This window comes from Ochotona curzoniae, unplaced genomic scaffold (genome assembly GCF_017591425.1).
Source record: "Ochotona curzoniae isolate NIBS_2020 unplaced genomic scaffold, NIBS_Ocur_1.0 contig_1976, whole genome shotgun sequence".
Taxonomy (NCBI): domain Eukaryota; kingdom Metazoa; phylum Chordata; class Mammalia; order Lagomorpha; family Ochotonidae; genus Ochotona; species Ochotona curzoniae.
Genome location: NW_024465279.1, coordinates 2413345 through 2436241, shown reverse-complemented (window position 1 = coordinate 2436241; position 22897 = coordinate 2413345). Strand labels below are relative to the sequence as shown.

Below are 22897 nucleotides of genomic sequence, written 5' to 3'. Positions count from 1 at the left end.
TAGTGGATGACCTGAAGTCTTGCTGGTCTAGTTTTTTGGTTTTTTTGTTTGTTTGTTTGTTTGTTTGTTTGTTTTTGTCTCAAGTTCCTCCTGCTACTGACCAGACCTGTTTTTCTCTGTGCTTGGGACTCAACCTAATTGTGCTAACCTGTGTTAGCCAGGTTTGGCCACCTGCTGGAGGGGGAGCGGAGGGTTCTCTTTGTTTGCCTTTCACTGAGGGAGGACCGCTTCGGTGTCACATGTGTCATCCAGTAGCATCAATTCCCACAAGAAGGTTTTGATTTCCATCACTCCAGTGACACATTGCTGTTTCTGTAGCATGTTGTTTAGCTTCATACTGGTGACAATTTTGTTTTTCTCCCTGTTGCAGACTGTGTTTTCTGGCTCTGTATATAAGGGGATGTATAATAGAAGGGCAGCTTAGACTGACAGGTCCAATTTTGAGACATAGTGCAGTATGTCTCTGCATTAAGTCCAAAGATGGACTCCCAGGGAAAATGTTGAATAGGCTCTGATATTAGGCGGCTGATCTCTCTGACATTGTTCATGCCTACAATGTCAAGAAACACTTCAATAGCAGAATGAACTTATGATTGTTCATGAAGGTCTATCCATTGTAATAAGAGAAGGGAAATCTGTATTGGGGAGGGGAGTTAGGGAGGGGAGATGGAAGTCCTGGAGCCTATGGAACTATATCATATAATAATAATAATAATAATAATAATATAATTCCAGTAAATAGCAGGACCGCTTGTTCAGTACCCAGGGATGTGGACTTGGTCACTGAATGTCATTTCACGATCCCTGTTGCAGAGCATGCTCTGAGGGTTCCGCTTAGGTGGTTCGGATGGCTCTGAGATGCTGCTTATCTCACCAATTCAAGGAAGCAGAAATCCTTCCAAAGTCCTTTGGCTTCATAGTCCAAATTAGTGTCTCCATTCATCCAGATACATGCTGTTAAAGCTTGGCTGGAGTAGTTGTCTTCTTTGTTCTGCCCTCCTTCCTCTGCTATGGTACCAGATGTCCTCTGCAGGCTCCAATGGACGGTCACAGCCTCCATGCGCATCTGGACATGACATCCATCACACCATCTAAGCTATTGAGGCCCAGTTCTAACACATGCAGTCCATGAAGTCCACACATACTGAAATTCTCCACATTGTTGGAGTTCTGAGTCCAGCTGTTCAGTTTGGAAGATCCTAAACGAAACCTCATCTGGGGTGATCTCAGATCAGATTCCATAGTCAACATGGATTAGTAGATCTAACTGTTCTCGGCACATGAAATAAACTCACAGCTATATGTCATTAGTGTTATACTAATCAATTTGATTATAGTGATCATTTCTTCATAAGCTTTCTATCTCAATATCTTACATATGACTAAAATATATACACATTATGTCACCAGATAAATTCCATCAGAATGAATCCCCTTCGTAATATAAAAGGGTAATTGTTGATTTGTAGATGAATTTGTTGCAAAAATATCATTGTATTGCACCTGTTTTTTCAATGAGAGTAAATATCCATTTACAAGGATGGTTTCTGAAAAATATGGGCTTTCCTGGAGATTTACGTCATTTCGAGTGACCTTCTTCAGCTAAAGCAACTGTCAAACAACAAAGAGAAAGAGATTTGGGAATGACATATGAGTGGAACGAATGCCTCACTCTTGATGAGGAAATACTGTTGTCTATTTGGTTTTTAAGAGACTCATTTGGAACAGAAAAGGAAAAAAAATATATCACAAATTGTTTTCTATGCAGTTACTCAGCATCCCTAAACGCAATCTTCATTTTAAATGCAAATCTGTTTATGACATGTAGTAAGTGCTAATCAGCAGTGCCCTTAGGTATGGACACACACAGTGTGGTTTTATTTAAATTCAATGATTAGTGATTTTTTTTAAACACATCCCAAATCTGAAGCAGGCAGAATACAGTCAATGTTACATGAAAGTCTACATACAATGCAAAGTAGTGTGTAATTTCTAACAGCTACTTCTCTGTATGAACTTTTATGCAGGTCACTTACTCAATCAAAATTGGAAAAGAGAAATTCACGCTTCTTCTTGAAAGACAGTAAGTGGTCTGCTTTATTTTCAGCTAATTGCTATTAGTGTCTTAATTTCTACAGTCAATATCTTAAATTGCTTTTGACGGAATATGAATTTTAGAGTTAAATCTCATTATGTAGCCAAAATCTTATTTATGAATGAAAATATGAATAAAGTTCTGATGAAAATATAATTCTATAAGTCTTCAAAGTATGCCGTAAGCATGACAATCAATGATATGACTTTTATGTGCCCATGTTTACTAGTTTTCATCATGCCTGTCATGTCACACAGCTGTCTGATTGTCACCATTTTACTAGATAGTGCAGATGTAAGGGTAAAATTGCTGCAGAGGTAAAGAATGAGCAACCCCAATGCCAGTAAAATCAGTCAGGCTTTGAAGATGATTTCAATGTTAATTTAACTGCAGACACAAGAAAAACCCAAGCTTCACCGTTCGTGATAAATTCTCATGTGAGAAAGAAAAATGAAACATTAAAAGCTCATAAAAAATGCTCATTAAGAGCAGTAAACTGTCACATAAATAGTTAACTCCAGAACTTCCGTTCCCACAGAAGTAGGGTGTGAGGAGTTTGGCATTGTGGTATACCAGCTAGGGCCACTGCCTGGGGTGTTGGCATTGCATAGAGGCACCAGTTGGAGTCTGGTATAAATGGCTGCATAGCCAAATCCTTTTCATGTGCCTACAAAGGCAGTGGAGGGTAGTGAAGTGCTTGGCCCCATAGCCATGTGGGATATTAAGAGGAAGCTCCTAATTCCTATAAAATTATATTTATTTATAACACTAATATACATATACTTATAGCTAATATAGTATTAATATTATATATATATATCATTGTACTGAATATTAAGAACAGAAGATACCTGAGATATACATAGAATCTTCATAACTATTACAAGCAATTATATGTTCACAAATCAGAAGACATAGAGAAATGGACAGATTTGGGGGTGATACAATCTACCAACATTGAATAATATGGAAATTCATAATATAAAAGGGCTATAACAAGATCTGAGATTGAATTAGTAATTAAAAAATCCCAACCAAGAAAAGCCCTAGACTAGATGGTTTCAAAGCTGAGTTCTACCAAATACTTCAAGAATTTACCTCATACAATAGTTTAGGGCACACTGTGTCCCAGGGAACTGCCTGACAATGGTTTTGTCTGAGACGTCTAACTGTCCTGTTCACTGACTTGCAGCAAGAGCAGTGGGCTGCACACCATTCTTTCTCCCCTGACCTTCCTTGGATGAGCAACACTTGCTGAAGACACCAAACTTCATACAGTTTACCTCAGACAATTCCATACAATAGAATTGGAGGCAATCCTTCCAAACTCTTTCTTTGAAGCCAACATCACCTTAATAATAAATACAGAGACACAATAATAAAAGAGAACAATAATCTGATACCCCGGATGAACATAGACGAAAAGATCCTTAACAAATTACTAGTAAAAAAGACCCAACAGTACCTATGCAAATTATTTACCAGACCAGGTGAGATTTATCCCGGCATGCAGGGGTGGTTTGACATATGCAAATCAGGGTCTGGAAAGGTAGCTTAGGGGCTAAAGTCCTTGCCTTGAATGTGCCAGGATCCCATATAGGTGCCGGTTCTAATCCCGGCAGTTCCACTTGCCATCCAGCTCCCTGCTTGTGTCCTGGGAAAGCAGTCAAGGACGGCCCCAAGCCTTGGGTTCCTGCACCCGCCTGGGAGGCCTGGAAGAAGTTCCTGGCTCTTAGCTTCAGATCGGCACAGCACCAGCCATTGCAGTCACTTGGGGAGTGAATCATCCGATGGAAGATCTTCCTCTCTGTCTCTCCTCTTCTCTGTCTATCTGACTTTGCAATAAAAATAAACAAAGCTTTAAAAAACATATGCAAATCAATAAATGTGATATAAAACATCAACAAATTGAAAAATAATAACCTATGACCATCTCAATAGATGGAAAGAGGCCATTTGATAAATACCACTTCAATTAAAAGCCCTAGTCAAAACAGGCATAGAAAGAACATTCTACAACACAAAGCAATACATGAAAAATCTAATGTCAGCATCATACTGAAAGGGAAAAGATTGGAAGCTCTTGCACTAAGATCTGAAACTAAACAAGATTGTCCATAATCACCACTGCTATTCAATATAATTACATTTCAAGTCCTCACTAGAGCTATTAGGAAAGAAAAATAAATTAAAGGAATTCAAATCAGAAAAGAAGAATTAAAATCAACCCTCTTTTCAGATGATATAATTCTCTACATAGGAGAACCAAAAAATTCAATCAGGTGACTAGGAAATCTTAAGAAAATTTTGCAGAATATCAGCACACAAAATTTTAATTAAAATTAAATATCAGCACACAAATAAATCCATGGATTAGAACTTATATTAAGCTAATCAAAAATGTGGAAGACTTCTATGATGAAAATTATGGAACAGCAAGAAAAAATAGAAGGCCTTAAAACACGGAAACGAACCACGTTCTTGGATTGGCAGGAAAAACATCATCAAAATGTACACGCTACCAAAACTAATATACAAAGTTAGGGTTATCCCAATCAAAATATCAACATTCTTCTCAGAAATGGAAAAGATGATAGAAAAGTTCACCTGGAAACACAAGTGACCATGATTAGTCAAAGCTGTCCTGAAGAATAAAATTAAAGCTTGAGGAATCATAATTCCAGAGCTCAGGACACTGGTCACACTGTAGGACACTGGTCATCAGAATCGTCTAGTACTGGTACAAAAGCAGAAAAGAAGATCAATGGAACAGAATAGAAATTCCAGAAGGGAACTAACAGATGTATAACCAACCAATCTTTGCTGAGAAAACTGAAGAAAACAAACAAACAAAAATATTGGAAAAGTTTGGTGTCTTCAGCAAGTGTTGCTCATCCAAGGAAGGACAGGGGAGAAAGAATGGTGTGCAGCCCACTGCTCTTGCTGCAAGTCAGTGAACAGGACAGTTAGACGTGTCAGACAAAACCATTGTCAGGCGGTTCCCTGGGACACAGTGTGCCCTATGCTTACAACTTCCCACACAGGCTAAGCACGCAGAGGTCCAGCAGTGATATCTCTCACTGCTTTACTTGCCTTCACAGAGTCCTAGAACCATTATGTTTGGCCTTTTGGTGGTGTCAGATAATTCCTGGATGGTTTTCCTAGCTTACTCAGTTTCTCTCTCATATTTCTCACCAGACACTTTCTCCTGAAGTGTCTTCCACTTCTGATATTTGTTCTTATGCCGCATTAATTCTACTGTTGAGAGTTTCCATTGCTTTTTAATTTGCTCGTTGAATTTTTTCATTTATGGTTTTTGTTTGATTTTGTTCCAATGCTGCTATCTGCTGCTTAATAAATTCCTTGAACTCTGCTTCTGATTTGTGAAGAATTTCATGATAATGATCTTTAAACATTCTTTAGCTGTTTTTCAGCTAATTCTGAAATCGAAACAATTTTTTTTTCTCCTTTGTAAGGGAAAAGTCAGTTTTCAGGGTTGCTCATATTTTCCCTTTAGCCATCTACCTAACATTAGTATTTTTCCCTTGGCAGATGTTGCTTTTTTTATGTGTGTCATCCACAGGTCTGCAAGCTGACTTTACTAGGTACTGACTGTCCAGTACCCAGAACTCCACGGTGGCACTCACACCAGTCCCTCCAGTGATTTTTCAACCACAGGCTGGGATCATACACTGCCCTCCTGCCACAGCCTCCACAACCACTGCCACTGTGTTTACCTCTCATGTCTCCACCACTGAGTGCTGAGCCTTTTTCTGAAGGTGCTGGCAGTGCCAGAGCTGAAGAGGCACAGCTGGTTCTCTAAACGGTGTCTAGCACATGTCTGTCAGTGTTGGCTGACTGGTTTTCACTTTTTGCTCTAGATTTGCTCAGTTCCAATATGTTCATTAAAAACATACTGTAAAACTATTATAATTCAAGTAGCATGGTAATGTCATAACAATACATACATCATTTAAACAAAACAGAAAGTCTTTCACCATATACAAAGATCAACTCTAGATGCTATCGCATAGCAGAGTGACAGAATGGAAAAGCCTGAGGCAGAGGCAAAGAGAGATAAGCCTTCAAACTTCTGACTTACGACCTAAACCCCCATGATGTTCAGTGCTGTCCAGGCTGAAGTCAGCAGCCCACGGGCTCGTTGAGGCCCAAGCACATAGGTCGTCCTCTATTGCTTTCCCAGGCCATCTGCACAAGTTAGACCAGTAGCTTGAGCTCAAGATTGATCCCTGAACTTTGTTTCCACGAACTATTCGAAATAATGTGTGTATGTTGGCATAGATGTCTGTATGTGTGAAATAACCCATCACTATTGTTTAGAATATGCTAAACAAAGCAGTTAACATCTGCATTTTATTGATGCTTTAATCAAACCTAAGAATGTTATTGACATTTAGAAAACCTAGCGATTACTTTACATAAATCTGTCTTTGCCAGTTGAGCATTTTAAATCCATAAGTCTAATAATAATTTCTAGCTTTCTTTGCTTCTCATGCTTTTCTTTTAATTCAATAGAGTAGTAAAAAAAAGTACACTAGATATTGTACAGATATGCTGACTTACTTTTGAATGTTTGCTTTTGAAAACTGGAAATAAATTTAATTTGCTTTTATTATTTAAAAAATCATTTTAATTGATATTATTCAATAAAGTATTACTTTTTCATTTAACTAGATCATTTCTACATCCAAATTTTCTGATTTATTCATACAACAAATCAAGAACAGTATACATAGATACTGCATTGTTAAAGGTAAGATATATTAGCTGCTGAATTAATTTTCATTTTCTATGTGGTAAAGTTGTCATTGTTGAGAAGATAATGACTGCCTTAGTGTCTATAAAATTATGTAGCACACAGATCACAAACTCATTTAAAATGAAAACTCCAATGAATGATCATTATTTTCTGAAATCTCTATCTACATAGCTAGCTTAGCGGTTCCTCCCTTTAAAGGAGAGGGATAGAGAGAATCTCCCATCAACTTTATTATCTCCCAAGTGTCCACAAAAATGGAGTGGGGCCAAGCCAAAATTAGGAGCTAAAGACCAAATCTGTGTATCCCTGTCCTTTGATGGGCTGTCAGATCAAATACTATGCTTACTGTGCCCTTGTAGTATATTTGGAATCCAGGAATTGTAATGCTTCTCACATTGTAGATTTCTTTGGGAGAGTGATTTTTTTCATGTTTGCCTCAGTCTTGTAGTTCTACCTGAATTAATTCTCTGGTATATTTGCATAAAAATGTATGGTCATTTTCCTAGTAATTTTGGTGAATCTGTTAGTTTTAGCTTTCTAGTTCTTTTTTTTTCCTGTAAAGCATGAACTCATTTAAAATGTTATCCGCACTCCCCTCCCCAAGGTATATTCGAGTAAAAACTTACTCTTGCTCTTTAATTCTAACTTGGTTGTTACTGTCAAAACAGCTTCTATCCCAGCCTAATCAGGCTAGCCTCTAACAGTCACTTCTGTGCACTTAGATGGAGATTTACTCTTTTTAGCTCCCATGTATTAGAAAGAACATGCAATCTTTATCATTTAGGGTCTGGCTTATTTCGTACGTCATCCTCATGAGATACAAAGCCCATTTTGAGACAAGTCATAGGAGTTCATTATCCCATGGTTATAGAATATTCCAGTAACTCCACTGACCATACTGACTACACCTCTTGCCTGGTTGCTGTCGGTAAGAGCTTCCCTACTGTGGTAACCGAGCTAGTCAGGGAACTCACTGCTGCTTTACTCCTGACTGTGGAGGGAGGAGACACCGAGTTTGATATTTCACATGGGATCGTTATTGTCAGGAAGTGGTTTTATCCTGTTGAACCATTTTACAGTGAAATGTTTTATGTACAGCTACTGAGATTTCCATGTAAACGTGATCGTTTATTCTGTGATGTGGTAGGTGATCGTCGTTGGTTTCCTTGTTTTCAGTAATCTTTGCATTCTAAGCACAAATGTCATGTACTTACAGTGTATAACCCTTCCAAATGGCTGATGGGCTCACTCTGCCAAAAGGTTATTAATCAATCTTTGCATTCCGTGTGGATCATCGGTATCGACCTATGTATTTCTCATCTTGTGTTGGATGTTCCTGGCTTCCATGCAATTACAGTGACGGCCTCATAAAGTGAGCTTAGTGCTCATAACACACTCCTTCTGTGTTAGGTTTTCAGACTGTTTGAGGATTCTTCACAGGTATTTTCTAAGTGTTTCACAGAATGAACAAGTAGAGTTTCCTTTTTCTGGGATTTTAATTGGAAAGTTTATGTCACTGTTACGCTGTCTAAATTGTTTTCACTGCTCACAAGAATTTTGATGCTTTGGCATTCAATATTGGACCATTGTGTGTGTGTCTAGTAATTTATTTATCTTCAACTATCTAGTTTATTAGCACATAATTGTCCTCAGCATTTTCACTGGAATTATTTTCTCTGTGGGGCAGTTATAATGCCTCTGTCTTCATTTCTAAGATTGTTTACTTGAATATCTTTTCTTTTTTTTTCCTTAGGACAGGGAAGAATTTATTAGTTTTATTTTCATTTCAGAAAATTAAATCTTAGTTGGATTGATTTCTTCATAGCGCCTACCAGATTTGTCTTTTGTATTATTAATTATTAGTTTATATCTTTTCTAGTTCTGTTGCTTTCATGCTTATTTTCATCTACATAGTTTAATTCCTCTGTGGTTGTCTACTTTTCCTTCTGTAAAGAATTTCTAGTCCAATCCCCTTGTGCTCAGAAGATATTTTTGGCATGATTTAAGCATTGTTGGTTTGTTACCCAGTGTTGGAGCTCTGGAGAAGAATGTGTAACCTCATGCTTTTGGTTGCAATGTTCTCTGCTTCTCTTGAACCTACTTGAGTATGCTTTTACTCATTTGCTTTGTTTCCTTTTTGAAATCTGCTTCGTTATTTTCATTGAAGTTTCCTGTGGCTGTTGTCTTGATGTTTCTTCTCCTGTGTTAATTTATTAAATAAAATCTATTAATTCTCATTAGAAAGGCAGGTTTACAGAGAGAAGGAGAGACAGAGAGAAAATCTTCTATCTGCTGGTTCACTATCCAAATAACCCCAAAATCTGGAGCTGAGCTGATCTGAAGCCAGGAGCCAGATAATTCTTGCAGGACTCCTACACGGATACAAGGTCTCTGGGCTTCCCAGACCATAAGCAGAGAGCTGAAGGGGAAGTGGGGCAGCTGGGATATCAACTGGTACCCCTATGGGATCCTGGTGTTTGAAAAGAGAGGGTTAGCCATTATGCTGGGCTTTCTCCTGCTTTTGTTTCATAGGTTTATGATTGTAAGTGCACAGGTGTTTGTTACTGCTGATTCTTTTTGTGTTGGTAGTTTGATCCATGGAGCACCTTTCGTTCCTTGTCATAGCTTGCTTCCTTGCACATTCCTAAAGCCTATTTTATGATTTGTAAATTTAGAAGCATCCTCATCCTTCTGGCTACAACTTGGATGGAATATCTTTGAATACCTTCAACTTTATCCTATGTGACCTTAGATCTTAAATGAGTTTCTTACATATGTGTTAGTTTAGTTTTGCTTTCTTATCTGTACACTCAGTTTTACCTTTTGATTGGGAAGTTGAATTCACTTAAATTTAGGACAATAATTGATAGGAAATCATGTTTGCTCGCTTGTTTGTTTGCTTTACGAATCCCTTTGGCATTTTGTGCTTTGGCTTTCATTCTGCTGGTTATCTTTATTTTTCTTAGCTGTGCTTCTGTGTGGTTTGCTGATTACCTTCATTGATGTGCTAGACTTTCCTTTCTTTAGTGATACAGAAAGGTATAGATAGAAACAGAGCAAGAGTGACTGTGAGTAGAAAAGAGAAATCGTGAAATAGTGGGAGAGAGTTGGGGAGAGAGTAAGATGTGGGTATGATATGTCTACTCTCAGGTGATTACATAAAATAGTTACAAAAATCTACTTTAAGTCGTTAAAATAATCCCATCACATTTCAAAGAAAACCATTATCATAATTTATCTCACTCATGGTTTGTTTCATGGCATCACACTTTGCATCAGTTTGTGTTTATTCCCTCATAACACCTTCGAGTCACATTGGCTTAAAAGATATTGCAAATTAAAAGCAATTTATCCACCCCAACTACTGTAATTGTGTACTTTTCTCATGTATTTGTATTTGCATTTTCTAATGAGTTTCATACATTTGTGCTATTATATTCCTGTATAGTTTATTTACATAGGAGCTTGGAAAGTATCCTTTAGCATTGCTACTGAGGAAGACTTAGGATGATTAATTTCCTTTCCCTGTTTTTCTATTTAAATAGACTTTCATCCTTCAACTAAAAAATTTTTATTTTAATGATTTAAGAAAGGCACAGGGAGAGAGAGAGACAGTAGGAAAAGATATCTCCTGTTTATTCCCCAGTAGGCTTATGTTTGGTGGAATAGGAGCAGGGTTGTCTCATGGTTTTGCAGACTAGAACTCTGTCTAGGTCTCCCTTGCAGATGTCAGGGCTTCAACCACATGAGCCGTTTTACTGTCTGCCATGGTCTACATGAGCAAATAAAAGACATGAGGATCAGAGGCAGGATGTGTGACATGGGTATGGTAACTGGTATCTCAACTGCTAGGCCAAAGGGTCACCCTTGTTCTTCACTCTTGAAGGACATTCTTCTTTGTAGAGTGCTCCTGTCTGGTAGAATGTTATATTTTGTGGAATGGCAAGAAAATGGCAGAATATGGTGAGGACACAATACAGTGGACAGAGAAGTGACAGTGAAGGAAAATCAGAGAAGACGCAATCCCAGGTAGTAGTAGTGAGTAGGTCAATGGCAGAGACTCGCTAGAACCCGTGGACATGGGGAAGCATCAGAGACAGTGGAGCAGCACTTCAGGAAATAGATATCCCAAAGTCAGAGACATTTGACAGACAAATAGGGAGGGGAAACCATTGGTGTTGCAGGAACTAAATCAAGCCATAGACTCATTGGTTTTGCCCTCTGACACTTAAAAATTTTGAAAGAGACAAAGCAGAACATCACATAATGATTACAGGATTCATTCAGCAAGAAGAAGAAATCACAATCATAAATGTACGAGCATCAAATGCTAGGGTACATTTACATAGATACCTATGTGGATCAGATATTAACAGATTTAAATGATACAGGCCCTAATGTAATAATAAGAGTGGCGCTTAAACCCCAATAACTTCAATGGACAGATTGATGGGACTGAAACTTAGCAAGAAAACAGCAGAGCTCACCTAAGCAGCAGAAGAAAAGAATTTAAAATTGAGTTTTACTAGAAATCAAAGGGAACGTTTAAAAATTCATTGAGATATATTAATGCATAAACAAAAGAAAACTTGTGTGACACAGTCAAAGCAGTGCTAACAAGAACATCTTATTAAAATCAGTGCCTACATTGAGAAACTAAAAATGTGCCAGGCAAATGAACCAACCATACATCTGAAGTAGATAGACTAGAAGGAAAATAAAGCCAAAATTAGCAGAAGAAAAAAGAATCAAAACAATGAAAGAAATAAACAAAAACCAAAGCAACAATATATATGATCAATGAATCAAGGAGCCAGTTCTTCAAGAAAAATAAGCAAAATAAATGCTCTATTAGCCCAACCCATCCAAAACGAGGGAGAAGAAAAATATCAATTGACTCAGATATTAAAAAGGAAATATAACAACCGATACCTTGGACACACAAAAGATTACCAAGAACTGTTACAAGCAACAATATGACAACTCATCAGAAGATCTAGGCAAAATGGGTACATTTCTGGGTAAACATAATTTACCAGAAGTGAATCGTGGTGTAATGAAAAACCTAAGATCTACACCAGGATGGAGATTGAATAGGTAATTACATAATAGACAGGGGACTAAGGATTTACAAAGAACTTCAGAAACGCCACAGTAGCAAGACTGCTTTCTTATCAAATGGGTTAAGAAAATTAGCAGACCTTTTTCAAAAGGTCAAATCTGAATAGTTAATATACATAAGGAAAAATGTTCAGGCTCCTGAGCTACTAGGGAAATGCAAATAAAACCACATTGAGGTTCTACCAAATTCCGTGGAGTAGGCCTACATACCTGCTATTACCAACACCTGCTGATGAAGGTGTGGGAAAAACAGTACCTTACTCCATTTTTGGTGGGTGTTGCAGACAAGTGCAACCACTGCAGAAGTCAGTATGGAGCATCAATGAGAGAACTAGAAATTGATCTACCACATGACTCAACTATCTCATTCCTCAAACTAGAGCCAAAGAAAGTGAAATCTGCACCTGAGAAAGTGATCTGCTTCTCTGTACTTTCAGCAGCAAAACTGACAATAGAGACATGAAAAAAAACAGATGTCCATTGAAAGAGGAATGGATAAAGAAACTGCGGTACAGCTACTCTATGTAATATTACCCAGCCATTAAAATAATCAAATTCTACCGTTTGCAACAAAGTGATCCCAACTGTAGATCATCGTACTCAGTGAAATAGGCCAGTCCAAAAATAGATACTACATTCTGTCCAACATAATGTAAACTTCCTCCAAAAAAACAATGCAAATAGATATGTAGGTGAACAAATTTACACAAATATTCTCTCAGAAATTTATGATGTAGAACAGTTATCCTGACCAATGTGTCATAAACAGGGTTGGAGGGGGAATGACCTGCAATTGAAAAAATAAGAAGAGACAAACACAAAATAAATATTGATGTTAACTGATGTTCGATGATCAAGAAGCAACAGCGTGACCCAAGTACCAAGTCAGTATGTGACTGTCTCAAGGATATCCTAAAACACACAGCCACGTGGCCTTGACCTATTGCCCAAATGCTCATCCTTGCCCACGGGCCTCAGTCTTGGCCTCAGACTTGTGCTCACTCCCAGACCACTGCCTGCAGTTTGACCCTGGTCTCTGACACCAGCAGTAAGCAAACTCCAGATTTCACACGCAGTCTGTGCTGCTCCTTATCCAGTCAGGCTGTTATTTTTTACAAACTATCTGACACAGTCTATAACGGGAAGTGAAGATACATTATGGCATGCGTCTATACTCCTGAATGAAAAGTGGATGTCCAGTGAAGCCTGTCTTGAGAATCTGCTGGGGGTTTTTTTGTTTGTTTTTTAACCTTGCCTATACATGCAATGTTATGATATACTTAAATAGAAGAGTGTTAAACTTGCAATATTACTAAAGGACTATATTACTGTAATAATATGGGAGAAATTCAAGGGGGAAAGAGGAAGTGGGAATCCCTATACTTATAAGATTGTATGATGGAAAATAATAGCAATACAATATAAAACAATAAATAAATAAATAAATAGCACTTATTTTGCTTGTTTTCTTGTTAGAACTGTGAATAAATTACTCCATGCCTTTCTGTCTTGTAATGTTTTATACTGAAAGGGAGGAAAGCAAAACAATAGCTGTCAGCAGTCTTTCAGAGTTTTCCTGTGAATGACAAGTCATTGTCGGCTTGGTGCTTTCCATATTGTCTCTGATTTTGATCTTACACTTTTCCTGAAGTGTATCATTGTGTGCGATGTATTTGGACTCTGAGGCATTTTAATCGGAATTTAAGTGGTCTTCCTCACTTGACAAATGTATACTGAGTACCTATTCATTATTTCAACTTCTATTAACTCATTTTACATGTTACCATGTAATGCTTCTATTATCACATAAAAGCTGGATTGTGGCTAAAAATTCTATTGCAAATATAAAAGTAGCTTCAAGAGAGGATTTTGAAGGTTCTCACAATCAATCAGTTACTAATGTTTAAAGTGATTCCTAAACATCCTAGTTGTTAACTACTCGAATTCCACAGGTACCATTATCTACTGGAATATCATGTTCTATTCTTGGACTTTCCATCTTCTGAAATCCTTACCATCTCTGTTGGTTCAAACATTTTTACTGGTTTAATATTCATTCTTTTTGCCTTTGGATTCTCTTTACAAATAACTACCAGCTTTCTGTCTTTGTGTTGTATTATTTTTTTTTCTTTCAAGATTTATTTGTTTATTTGAGAAGTGGAGATTAGAGAAAAAGGAAGAGACAGAGAAAGATGTTGAGGGAGATTTTTTTTCCCACTGTTTTTCATTCCTGCAATGGCTGTAAAGGTGTGAACTATCTGAAACCAGCAGTCAGGTGCCTTCTGGTATCCCAGAAGGAAATCACCACTACAGGTGTCTTGTTCTACTGGCTAAGCCACAACATTCATCCCGCTACTAAATCATCTTCATGTCTGTCATTGAACCCCATCCTCTGCGAATCTTCTAGTTGGCTATTGTGTTACCTCGTCGTATTATTTCCTTTCTGTACTGATATTCTCCTTTTGTTCATGCATTTTTCTCATGATCTTATTGAACAGCTTCCTGAGATCATATTGCTATTTCAGCTACATTATGTAACTCCATTACTTTAGAAACAATCATTTGAGTTTATCATGTTCTTTGGGATCGCTTGCCTATGTCTTTATTTCCCTTGTCTCTCTGTGCTGACACCTGTGCCTGAGATCAAGCCCCTTCTGTACTCCTGAATGATAGTCTACCCTCAGGAAAAGTTTCTCCTCTTATCTGCACCAGGCTTTCTGACTGTCCCTGTGAACTGTCTCACTCACTGGGAAGAAGGGAGCAATGAGCAGTGGGGATACTTGTCACTCTTCTCTTTGAGAAACAGTGAGGAAGATCCATGCTACGTACAAGTTCAAGAACCACTTTGGTTCTAGCCCACGTGTGGTTAGATGGTGCCCAATGCTATTCACAATGGGTAAGAAAAACACAAACACTTTGGTTAGTCCATATAAAAGTGTTGTAACCGTAGGGGCCCAACACGGTTAAAGTTCTCACTTGTATGCAATGGGATCCCATATGGGCTAGGGTTCCAATCCCGGTGCCCCTGCTTCCCATCCAGCTCCCTGCTTGTGGCCTGGGAAAACAGTTGAGAATGGCCCAAGGCCTTAGGACCCTGTACCTGCGTGGGAGACCCTAAAGAGACTCCTGGCTCCTGGCTTCAGATTGGTCAGCTCTAGTCATTAAGGCCGCTTGGCGAGTGAATCATCAAATGTAAGATCTTCCTCTCTGTCTCTCCTCTTCTCTGTATATCTGACTTTCCAATAAAAATAAATAAATCATTGTAAAAAGTTCTGCAATGTTGGACTCCCACCTTGCTAGCAAAGCCAGGCTCTAGAAAGTATCTTTGTAATCCTCTGGTGGAAGGTCTTGGCTAAATGAGCAATGAGTTTAGTTTTTTTTTTTTTTTTCGCTTTTCACAGGGCACGGGAACTCGCATATTTTGTGTGACGTTTTTTTCTCTAAAGCATGTCTTAGGTTCTTGGACCCTTTCACATGTAGGGGACCCCGAAAACCCTTCTGACTCCCATCTTCAGACCCACCCAACTTGGGCCTTTGCGACCATGTGGAGGGTATGCCAGAGAGTGGAAGATTCTCTCTTTCTCTCCTACTCTGTATAAATTTGCCTTTAAAATATACGAAATAAATATTTTTAGAAAATCTTTGTTTAATGGTTTCAGCCATCTTGACATGGATTATCCGTGAATTTTCTTCTCTCCTTTTGTAAAAATGTTTGTCTTCCATCCAATGAATGTTTGTGCTTTGAAATTTAGTGAGGCTGATACCTGAGGGAAATAATGATAATAATAACAATAACAATAATAACCTGTTTTGCAAGCAGGCACCCAGCATTGAGTTTAGTCCCATGCTGTATATTGCCGTGCTTTCCCGTAACAATGTGGGCTGTGCTCCTTTTTCTTCTTCTGTTTTTTTTTAAGGGGGGGGTGTTTCTTTTTTGGCTTGCTAGCAATTCTGCAGAAAATAATGTTTGCCGGACCAATATAGGTGTAGATTTTTTAAGTTAGCTGAATGCCTTTCATCATATATGCGTGCCATGTATGCACTATACCTTAAGACAGCTGGAGAAGCATAGAGGTCAATAAAACCTGTGTGTAACAATAAAATCACAGATGGGCTATTTGTGTGAAGACAGTAGCTAAGATTACTACAGACACATGAGGCTAAGAGCAAGAGGGTGAAGACAAGCAGTAATGAATATGAAACTCTGATGAACGGTTTTGTAATAGCAAAGTTTGACTCTTTGATACTATCTTTGAAGAAAGGATGAAAATGAGGACACACTTACCTACTGATTTATGAATATGCATCTGTTATCCTTTTAGACGCATTGCTTTTACCAGGGACATGCTGCTGAGATTCCAAAATCAGCTGTGATTGTCAACACCTGCTTTGGCCTCAGGTAATTGCATGTTAGCAAGATGTGTACGGTGAGAGAAGCAAAGAGACATAGATTCAGATTGGTTTTTGTTTTTCCTATATTGTTTCAAACTCCTCTTTCCTCCTGTTTTCTCTGTAAGATAAGTCAGAGTTTCCATCTTAATATTTATGCAGTGGTATATGAAGTCATTTATGAAGAATGTATGCATCTCCAAACAACACTAAAATACAAACTGTGGCGATGTTCCATAAAAGACCTGAAATTTAGTTTGCAAGTTAATTATGTTCACGAGAAATGTGTTTTAGTTGCAATTCCAGTTCTTTTGTGTTTGCATATTTAGAGGATTATTGCAGTTGGATAATGTCACCTATGGAATAGAACCATTGGAATCTTTGATAACAAATGAGCACATGATTCATCAAATAAGGATGAATGAAGCTGGTTATTCCTCCCTACAAGAAATTTACTCCTTAGGCAAGAATGCACTGCATTTTTACAGCATTATAGTCAAGTCACATGTAAGTAAATCCTTTTTACTTTAATCTTGATGAAAATAGTCACATTGAAACCTGTGAAGGACATTTAGTTGATGTTGATTCCACTACTGTTTCTTAAAGAGAAAGCATTTGTTTTAACTTTTTTGATGCTTATTCAGATAGCAGCTAGAACAATGCAACATCTACTGGAGACAGGGGAACCCGTTGTGATGTATTCAGGTAACCTTCTCACTTAGGGTACCTGCTTCCCATGTGCTAATGCCTGGATTCAAGTCCAACTTTACTTTCTATCCAGTGGCCTGCTGATGGCCCAAGTGTTTTGCATCCTGCGCTCAAGTAGAAGACCTGGAAGCAATTTGTGAAACTGCACCAGGTGGCGCAGCCTTGATTCTGAGGCCATTTGGGGTATGAATCAGCAGATGGATGATCTCTTTCTATCTGTCTCGTTATATTTCTCTCTCTCATCTCTCTCTTACTCTACCTTTCTACATTAAAAAATAAATAAATAAAATGTAGCCTTATAAAGACATGTGATTTGTAAATCATCAATGATCTCCCAGTATGTTTTCCTCAATGAAAAGATTTTTTATGCAGTTTTCTTTCTGAATTTACATATTATTAAATTGATGATTTACAGATTTCACAGCTATAAATTTCTAAGCCACTTTAACCAATATTTATTCTTTTGGGGAAATAACATCATTTTGATGTAAAGCTTAAAAACAGAAAGGAACAACCTAGGAAATTTCCTAAATTTTGTCAATGTAATGCTTATAGAATTTGAGATTATTTTTTCTAATGTTTTTATATATCTGATTATATAAGAGATCTAATGCATGAAATTTTAATAAAAATGCTCTATCTGCATATATGTGGATTGGATCACATTTTACAAGTATTGAATTCACATACATTAAATACGAACCGTATGTGTATAAAAGGCAAGAAAACAGAATAGACTGTAACACCAATTATTACAGTCTAAACCCTCTCGTGGATCACTTTGCTATCTTGTCAGGTCTATATTAGCACACAATTTCTTATGTAAACAAATGCACTTCTAAAAGTTCATTGAAATGGAATTAAATAATAAAAATAAAAAATTGTAAGCTTCATTTCTTCATGTAATCTCCAGCAGAAACTTTTCTAAGTTCACTTAGCTAATTTTACATCAATAGAGAATTGAGAGTCCTGGAATTTTAGCCATAACAATGTAATCAGAGAGAAGGAGAGAGGAGAGAGATCTTCCATCTGCTAATTAACTCTCCAAATGGACACAATCTAGGGTGAAACCAGTCGAAAACCAGCAACCAGACTGCCTCTGCCCAGTCTCCTAGGTGTGTGCAGGGGCCCAAGGGCTTGAGCCATCCTCCACTGCTTTCCCAGGCATCCACAGGGAGCTGGCTAGAACGTGAAGCATCTGGAACTAGAAGAGGCACCCACATGGGATCCTGGTGCTTACAGGTGAAAGATTAGCCTGTTGAGCCACAGTGTTATACCTGTGGCTAACTTTCTTAAAGCCCTACCCTGATAAGCAAATGTTATAATTCCTTGACCTGCCAAAAGTCAGCAATGTTCCATAAGCATTCAATGCATTCGAAATATACCGCCACAACCATTGCTTTTGACCCATTTGCTTTTGGTTGCAAGGACTACTCCACTTCAAGATAGTTATTGCTTAGATTGTACTTCTTCTCAAAACCACGTTGCGTATCCATGTTCCTCCCACGTTATGTTCTTAGTAGAACCTGCTCAGGAACTTGATCTCACTTGATTAGTCAGTTGAAATCCCTGTCTGTAGCTGATCTAGGTGCAAGCATTCTGGTACTCAGTAAGCCAAAGTTTGCACCACTTTTTGCTTTTTAGCCATAATTCTGGAAACTAAACCAATTGCAGTCATGATGTATAATGTTTCTACTATGATCCTAATCAGTGGTGTGAGTGGCTTGCCACTATAGGGTTTATATTCAATTATTCCAAACACTGGTTTGTCATGTTAGTATTATTACAGACATTTTGGACTGTGTCCATCATCTTAATATTGCTACAGTTCATCTTCATCTTCAATTCTGTGTATTTTCTTGCTGTGATCTTCACAGATCATGTAGGCGATGTTTGGTCTTATGTTTTACCTACTTTGTGTCTCAAACTAGATACTTTTCAACTAGTATGGCAAGTATTATTAGTTTTTTCTGGAACAAAAATTGGAATCCATGCATATACAGTTTTTATAATGAAGATAAAAGTTCTGTGAGTATTTTGAGGAAAAGAATTCACTTTGCTGAGCCCAGCACAAAGACTCAGTAGCTAAGCCCTTGCTGCCTTTTACACACCGGGATCCCATACAGACACCAGATCATGTCCTGGCTGCTCCACTTCCCATTCAGCTTCCTGCTTATGGCCTGGGAAACACCAGAGAATGACCCGAAGCCTTGGAAACCTGCACCTGTGTAGGAGGCGCAGAAGATGCTCCTGGTTCTTGGCTTCAGAGTTGCTCAGCTCCGGCATTTGTGGCTTTTGGAATAGCGAACCAGAAGATGGAAAATCTTTCCCTCTGTCTCTTCTCTCTGGAAATCTGTCTTTCCAATAAAATAAATAAATCATATAAAAATGAGAAATATTCTTACCTCTTAAATTTGTTTTTGCATGGATGTTTTGAAGTCCCCTCACCTACACATCTATGCATTTTGTTTTTCAGAATAGGTATGGTCTCAATGGCTATGAAAGCTGGTAGTAGAAAATTTAAGATGTTAAGATTTGTAATCAAGAAGGAAATCATCAAATGCACTATAATTTAGAAAAACAGCAGAAAACAAAACAACTTTGATGAGCAAATGATGAAGCTGAAAATTTCCAGGCAACTTTTAAAATCGACAATACAAAATTAAAAAAATAGCACACTCAAATATTGTTTCTTCAAAGGGTAGAGAAACCAGCCATAATGACTGAAACCCTTCCAAAACAGTTAAATATTTCCTATTTCTTCACGGTGAAACATGAAATATTGCAAGAATTTTTATCTAATCAAGTTCCCTTTAAAATAAAATGACAATCTTGATTTTTTAATCTGTGTAAAGTTACAAAACTTTGTGTCAATGTTACTTAAAATCCTAAATTAAATATGAAGTTCAAATATGCTATTCACAGATCTTTACAGAGCATAACAATATTTTCAGAAAAGGCAACATCACTGTCCAACAGTTTACACTTTCATAAGAGAAAACAAGAATAGAAAACTCCCGTGGTCAGATTTAAAGCATGTGTGACAGCTTCCATAGCTGAAGGAATGTTTCTGAAGATTTTGTGCCTGCTGTGAACTGCAGTTTTGGTGCTCCATCAGTTACATGTTGAAGCCCTGGCAGTGGCACTGCCCCTCCCAGGGAATGTATTTGGAAGTTAAACTTTGGGATGTAAAATAGTGACACAGCTGTTGAAGGAGGCAGTCTTCCTGATGGCATTCATGCCTTCAAACAAGAGAAGAGATAGAAGCATAATCTGCTGAACTGTCAAATGGCAGCACAGTGTCGCCATAGACCCACAGAGCAGTCAAGCAGAGCGGGGAGATCAGGGTGTGAACCACCTGCCACCATTCAAGGCTGCCGATTCAGTAAATACCATAAATTTTTGCCAAGAAGAAAGGAACCGTGTATATTGATGAAACTACACAGAGTTTAAAATTAATATGCAGCGAAACAGTACTAATAATTGTTAAAACATCTAAATACTCCAAATGGCCACTGATAAGTTAGTGTATAATAAAGTTGAAATGTGTCTCTATTAGAGTACTAATAAATCCAACAATTTGATGGAAGGCCGAATGGAAGTAGCTGGATAAAAAAGAGATCACTTAGTATGTTTCCACTGAGCTGAAATTCTAGATCAAATTATTTTAACCTGTGGTGGAAGGCTGAAGATTATCAGTAGTTTTGTGCCATGTGGACTACCCACAGGGGAGAAAGTGATGGAAATATTGTATTAGTGACAGTGGATTCATTCACGTACGTACTGTGCCACACATCATATACTTCAAACTGGTATGTCTTGTTTAACACAAACCTCACAAATCTAACATAAATGTTAAAATATAAAAACCATGAGGAAGGAAATGGACATCCTCATACAGAAGAATACACTACTGCTTGTGACACTGGCCTTGTGTCCCCAAGCAATCCCGTGCAGAAGAGGAGCACCACAGGCTGATGCGATCCTTGACTGCTGACAGTGAAGAGTGGACTCATGCCCCGAAGCTTTCTCGATGCTGCACTGCCGAACAGCAGAGTTCATGAAAGCAAAATTGCAAACCAGGAGAGGTTCTGGGGCATCAGATATTATTAGCTAATATGAGCCTACTTCAGGCATAAAAAGAAAATTACACCAGTTCAAGCTCATTTTTCTCCTAGTCATGCTTGAATAGCCTAGCCAGGGATTTGAGCAGAATGTGGCTCTCTCTGCTTGGCTACAGTCTCATGGGTCCCCACAAATGTAGCCCATCTCAACATGGAGCCCCTTACTCCAGGCTGGTATTTCAACATATCAGAGTTCCAGTTTCAATCCTGGCTGCTCAGATCTTGATTCACATTTGTGCTAAAATATTCAAGAAGACAACTGAAGATGGATGGTTTAAGGTCCTTCTACCCACTTGGGCTCTTCAGATGTTGAACCTTCTTTGAGTTTTGCTTTTCCCAACCTTAGCATTTGGAGATGTTTAAGGAGTGAGCCATTTTCACTTTCTCCCTCTCTGTCCTTCTACTCCCTGCACAACACCCCCCAATATACACAATGATGAGAGAATGTTGACAGAAACATGTTGAAGGATGGCAGGCTGTGGATGTCCCATTAGCAACACAAAAATGCTTTCAGATAAAAAAAAAATATGGTCTTTCCTTTATTTCTGGACACTTTGAAGATTCTTATTTCCAGGAATAGAAATTAAAATACTTCTGACAAGTTACAAACGCTTAACAAGTTACAAAACTCTTACCCACTTATTTACAGCGTGTGCATCAATTCTCTTATTTTTCCATTGTGGCTATCCATCTGTTATATGCATCCATCTGTCTGTATCCTGTTCTGTGTGGGTGAGTGAGTCTGTCCCCTCTCTGCCTCTGTCTCCTGTGCATGTCTATGTTTGGTACATATAATAATGACAATGCAAGAATTTTGAAAACGTTAATTATGTCCTGTGTTTCGCAGAAAGATTTAGATGTTGCATTTCCAAAAAGGACTTTGAGAACGCACATTGTTATGGATAAATCCATGGTATGCATTACTGATATATTTTATTCTGTCTTCATATTAAACTTAAGTTATGGGGAATATGAGCATTAAACTTCTATTGTTCCTAATATTAAAAGATACGTTATTTTAGTACACCATAAGTTAAGGAAATACCTTTTGCCTTTACACAGAGATGGGTTGTCAATATTCAGGTATTGATTTCTAATCCCATATTGAATCCTAGAATCGTATGTGGTAGGGTTCTACTACATTAAGCTTTAATCAACAGTAACTATCTGAAGACACTTCTGTGCCTTCGACAGTTCTCCAAGAATCTGTTCCTTGGATGTATGTCCATTCTAAAGTAACCTTTTTCATTAGTTACTGAAGAGAAAAAAGGCCCACATTTTCCTAAATATTAGTCTTTATAATTATTTAACGTTGTATAATTTCTCCACTTCTCAGGTTGAGGTCTGTGTTTTGCAAGTGGGAAGAGTCATTGATAATAAGGTTGTTGCTTTCTGCAGAACAGGGTTGGCATTGAGGCCCAGCATGACAGTCTCAGCACAATACACTGGAGCTCAGGTTGGAGCCCCGATGCTCCACTTGTGATACAGCCCCTTGCAAGCCTTCTTAGTATCCCAGCGAGGGTGCAGTTTATGACCTGATGCCTGCCTGGGCTCTACCCCCTAGTCAGAAACCAGAATGGAGTTTATAGTTCCAACATCTTAGCTTTAAGTGGAAGCAGCCTGAGTAATAAACCATCAAGTGAAATACCTCTTTCTCTTTCTCTCCCTCATCCTCTGGCT

General features: G+C 38.0%; 1 protein-coding gene across 1 annotated transcript in view; it reads left to right on the top strand.

The window, feature by feature from the left end:
- Window positions 1-22897, top strand: part of LOC121149903 (A disintegrin and metallopeptidase domain 3-like) — a 47213-nt gene that overhangs the window by 4433 nt on the left and 19883 nt on the right. Inside the window, 5 exon segments of the mRNA XM_040970574.1 lie at window positions 2325-2412; window positions 6791-6869; window positions 16319-16395; window positions 16715-16892; window positions 22065-22130. Of these exon segments, the coding sequence (XP_040826508.1) occupies window positions 2325-2412; window positions 6791-6869; window positions 16319-16395; window positions 16715-16892; window positions 22065-22130 (488 nt within the window).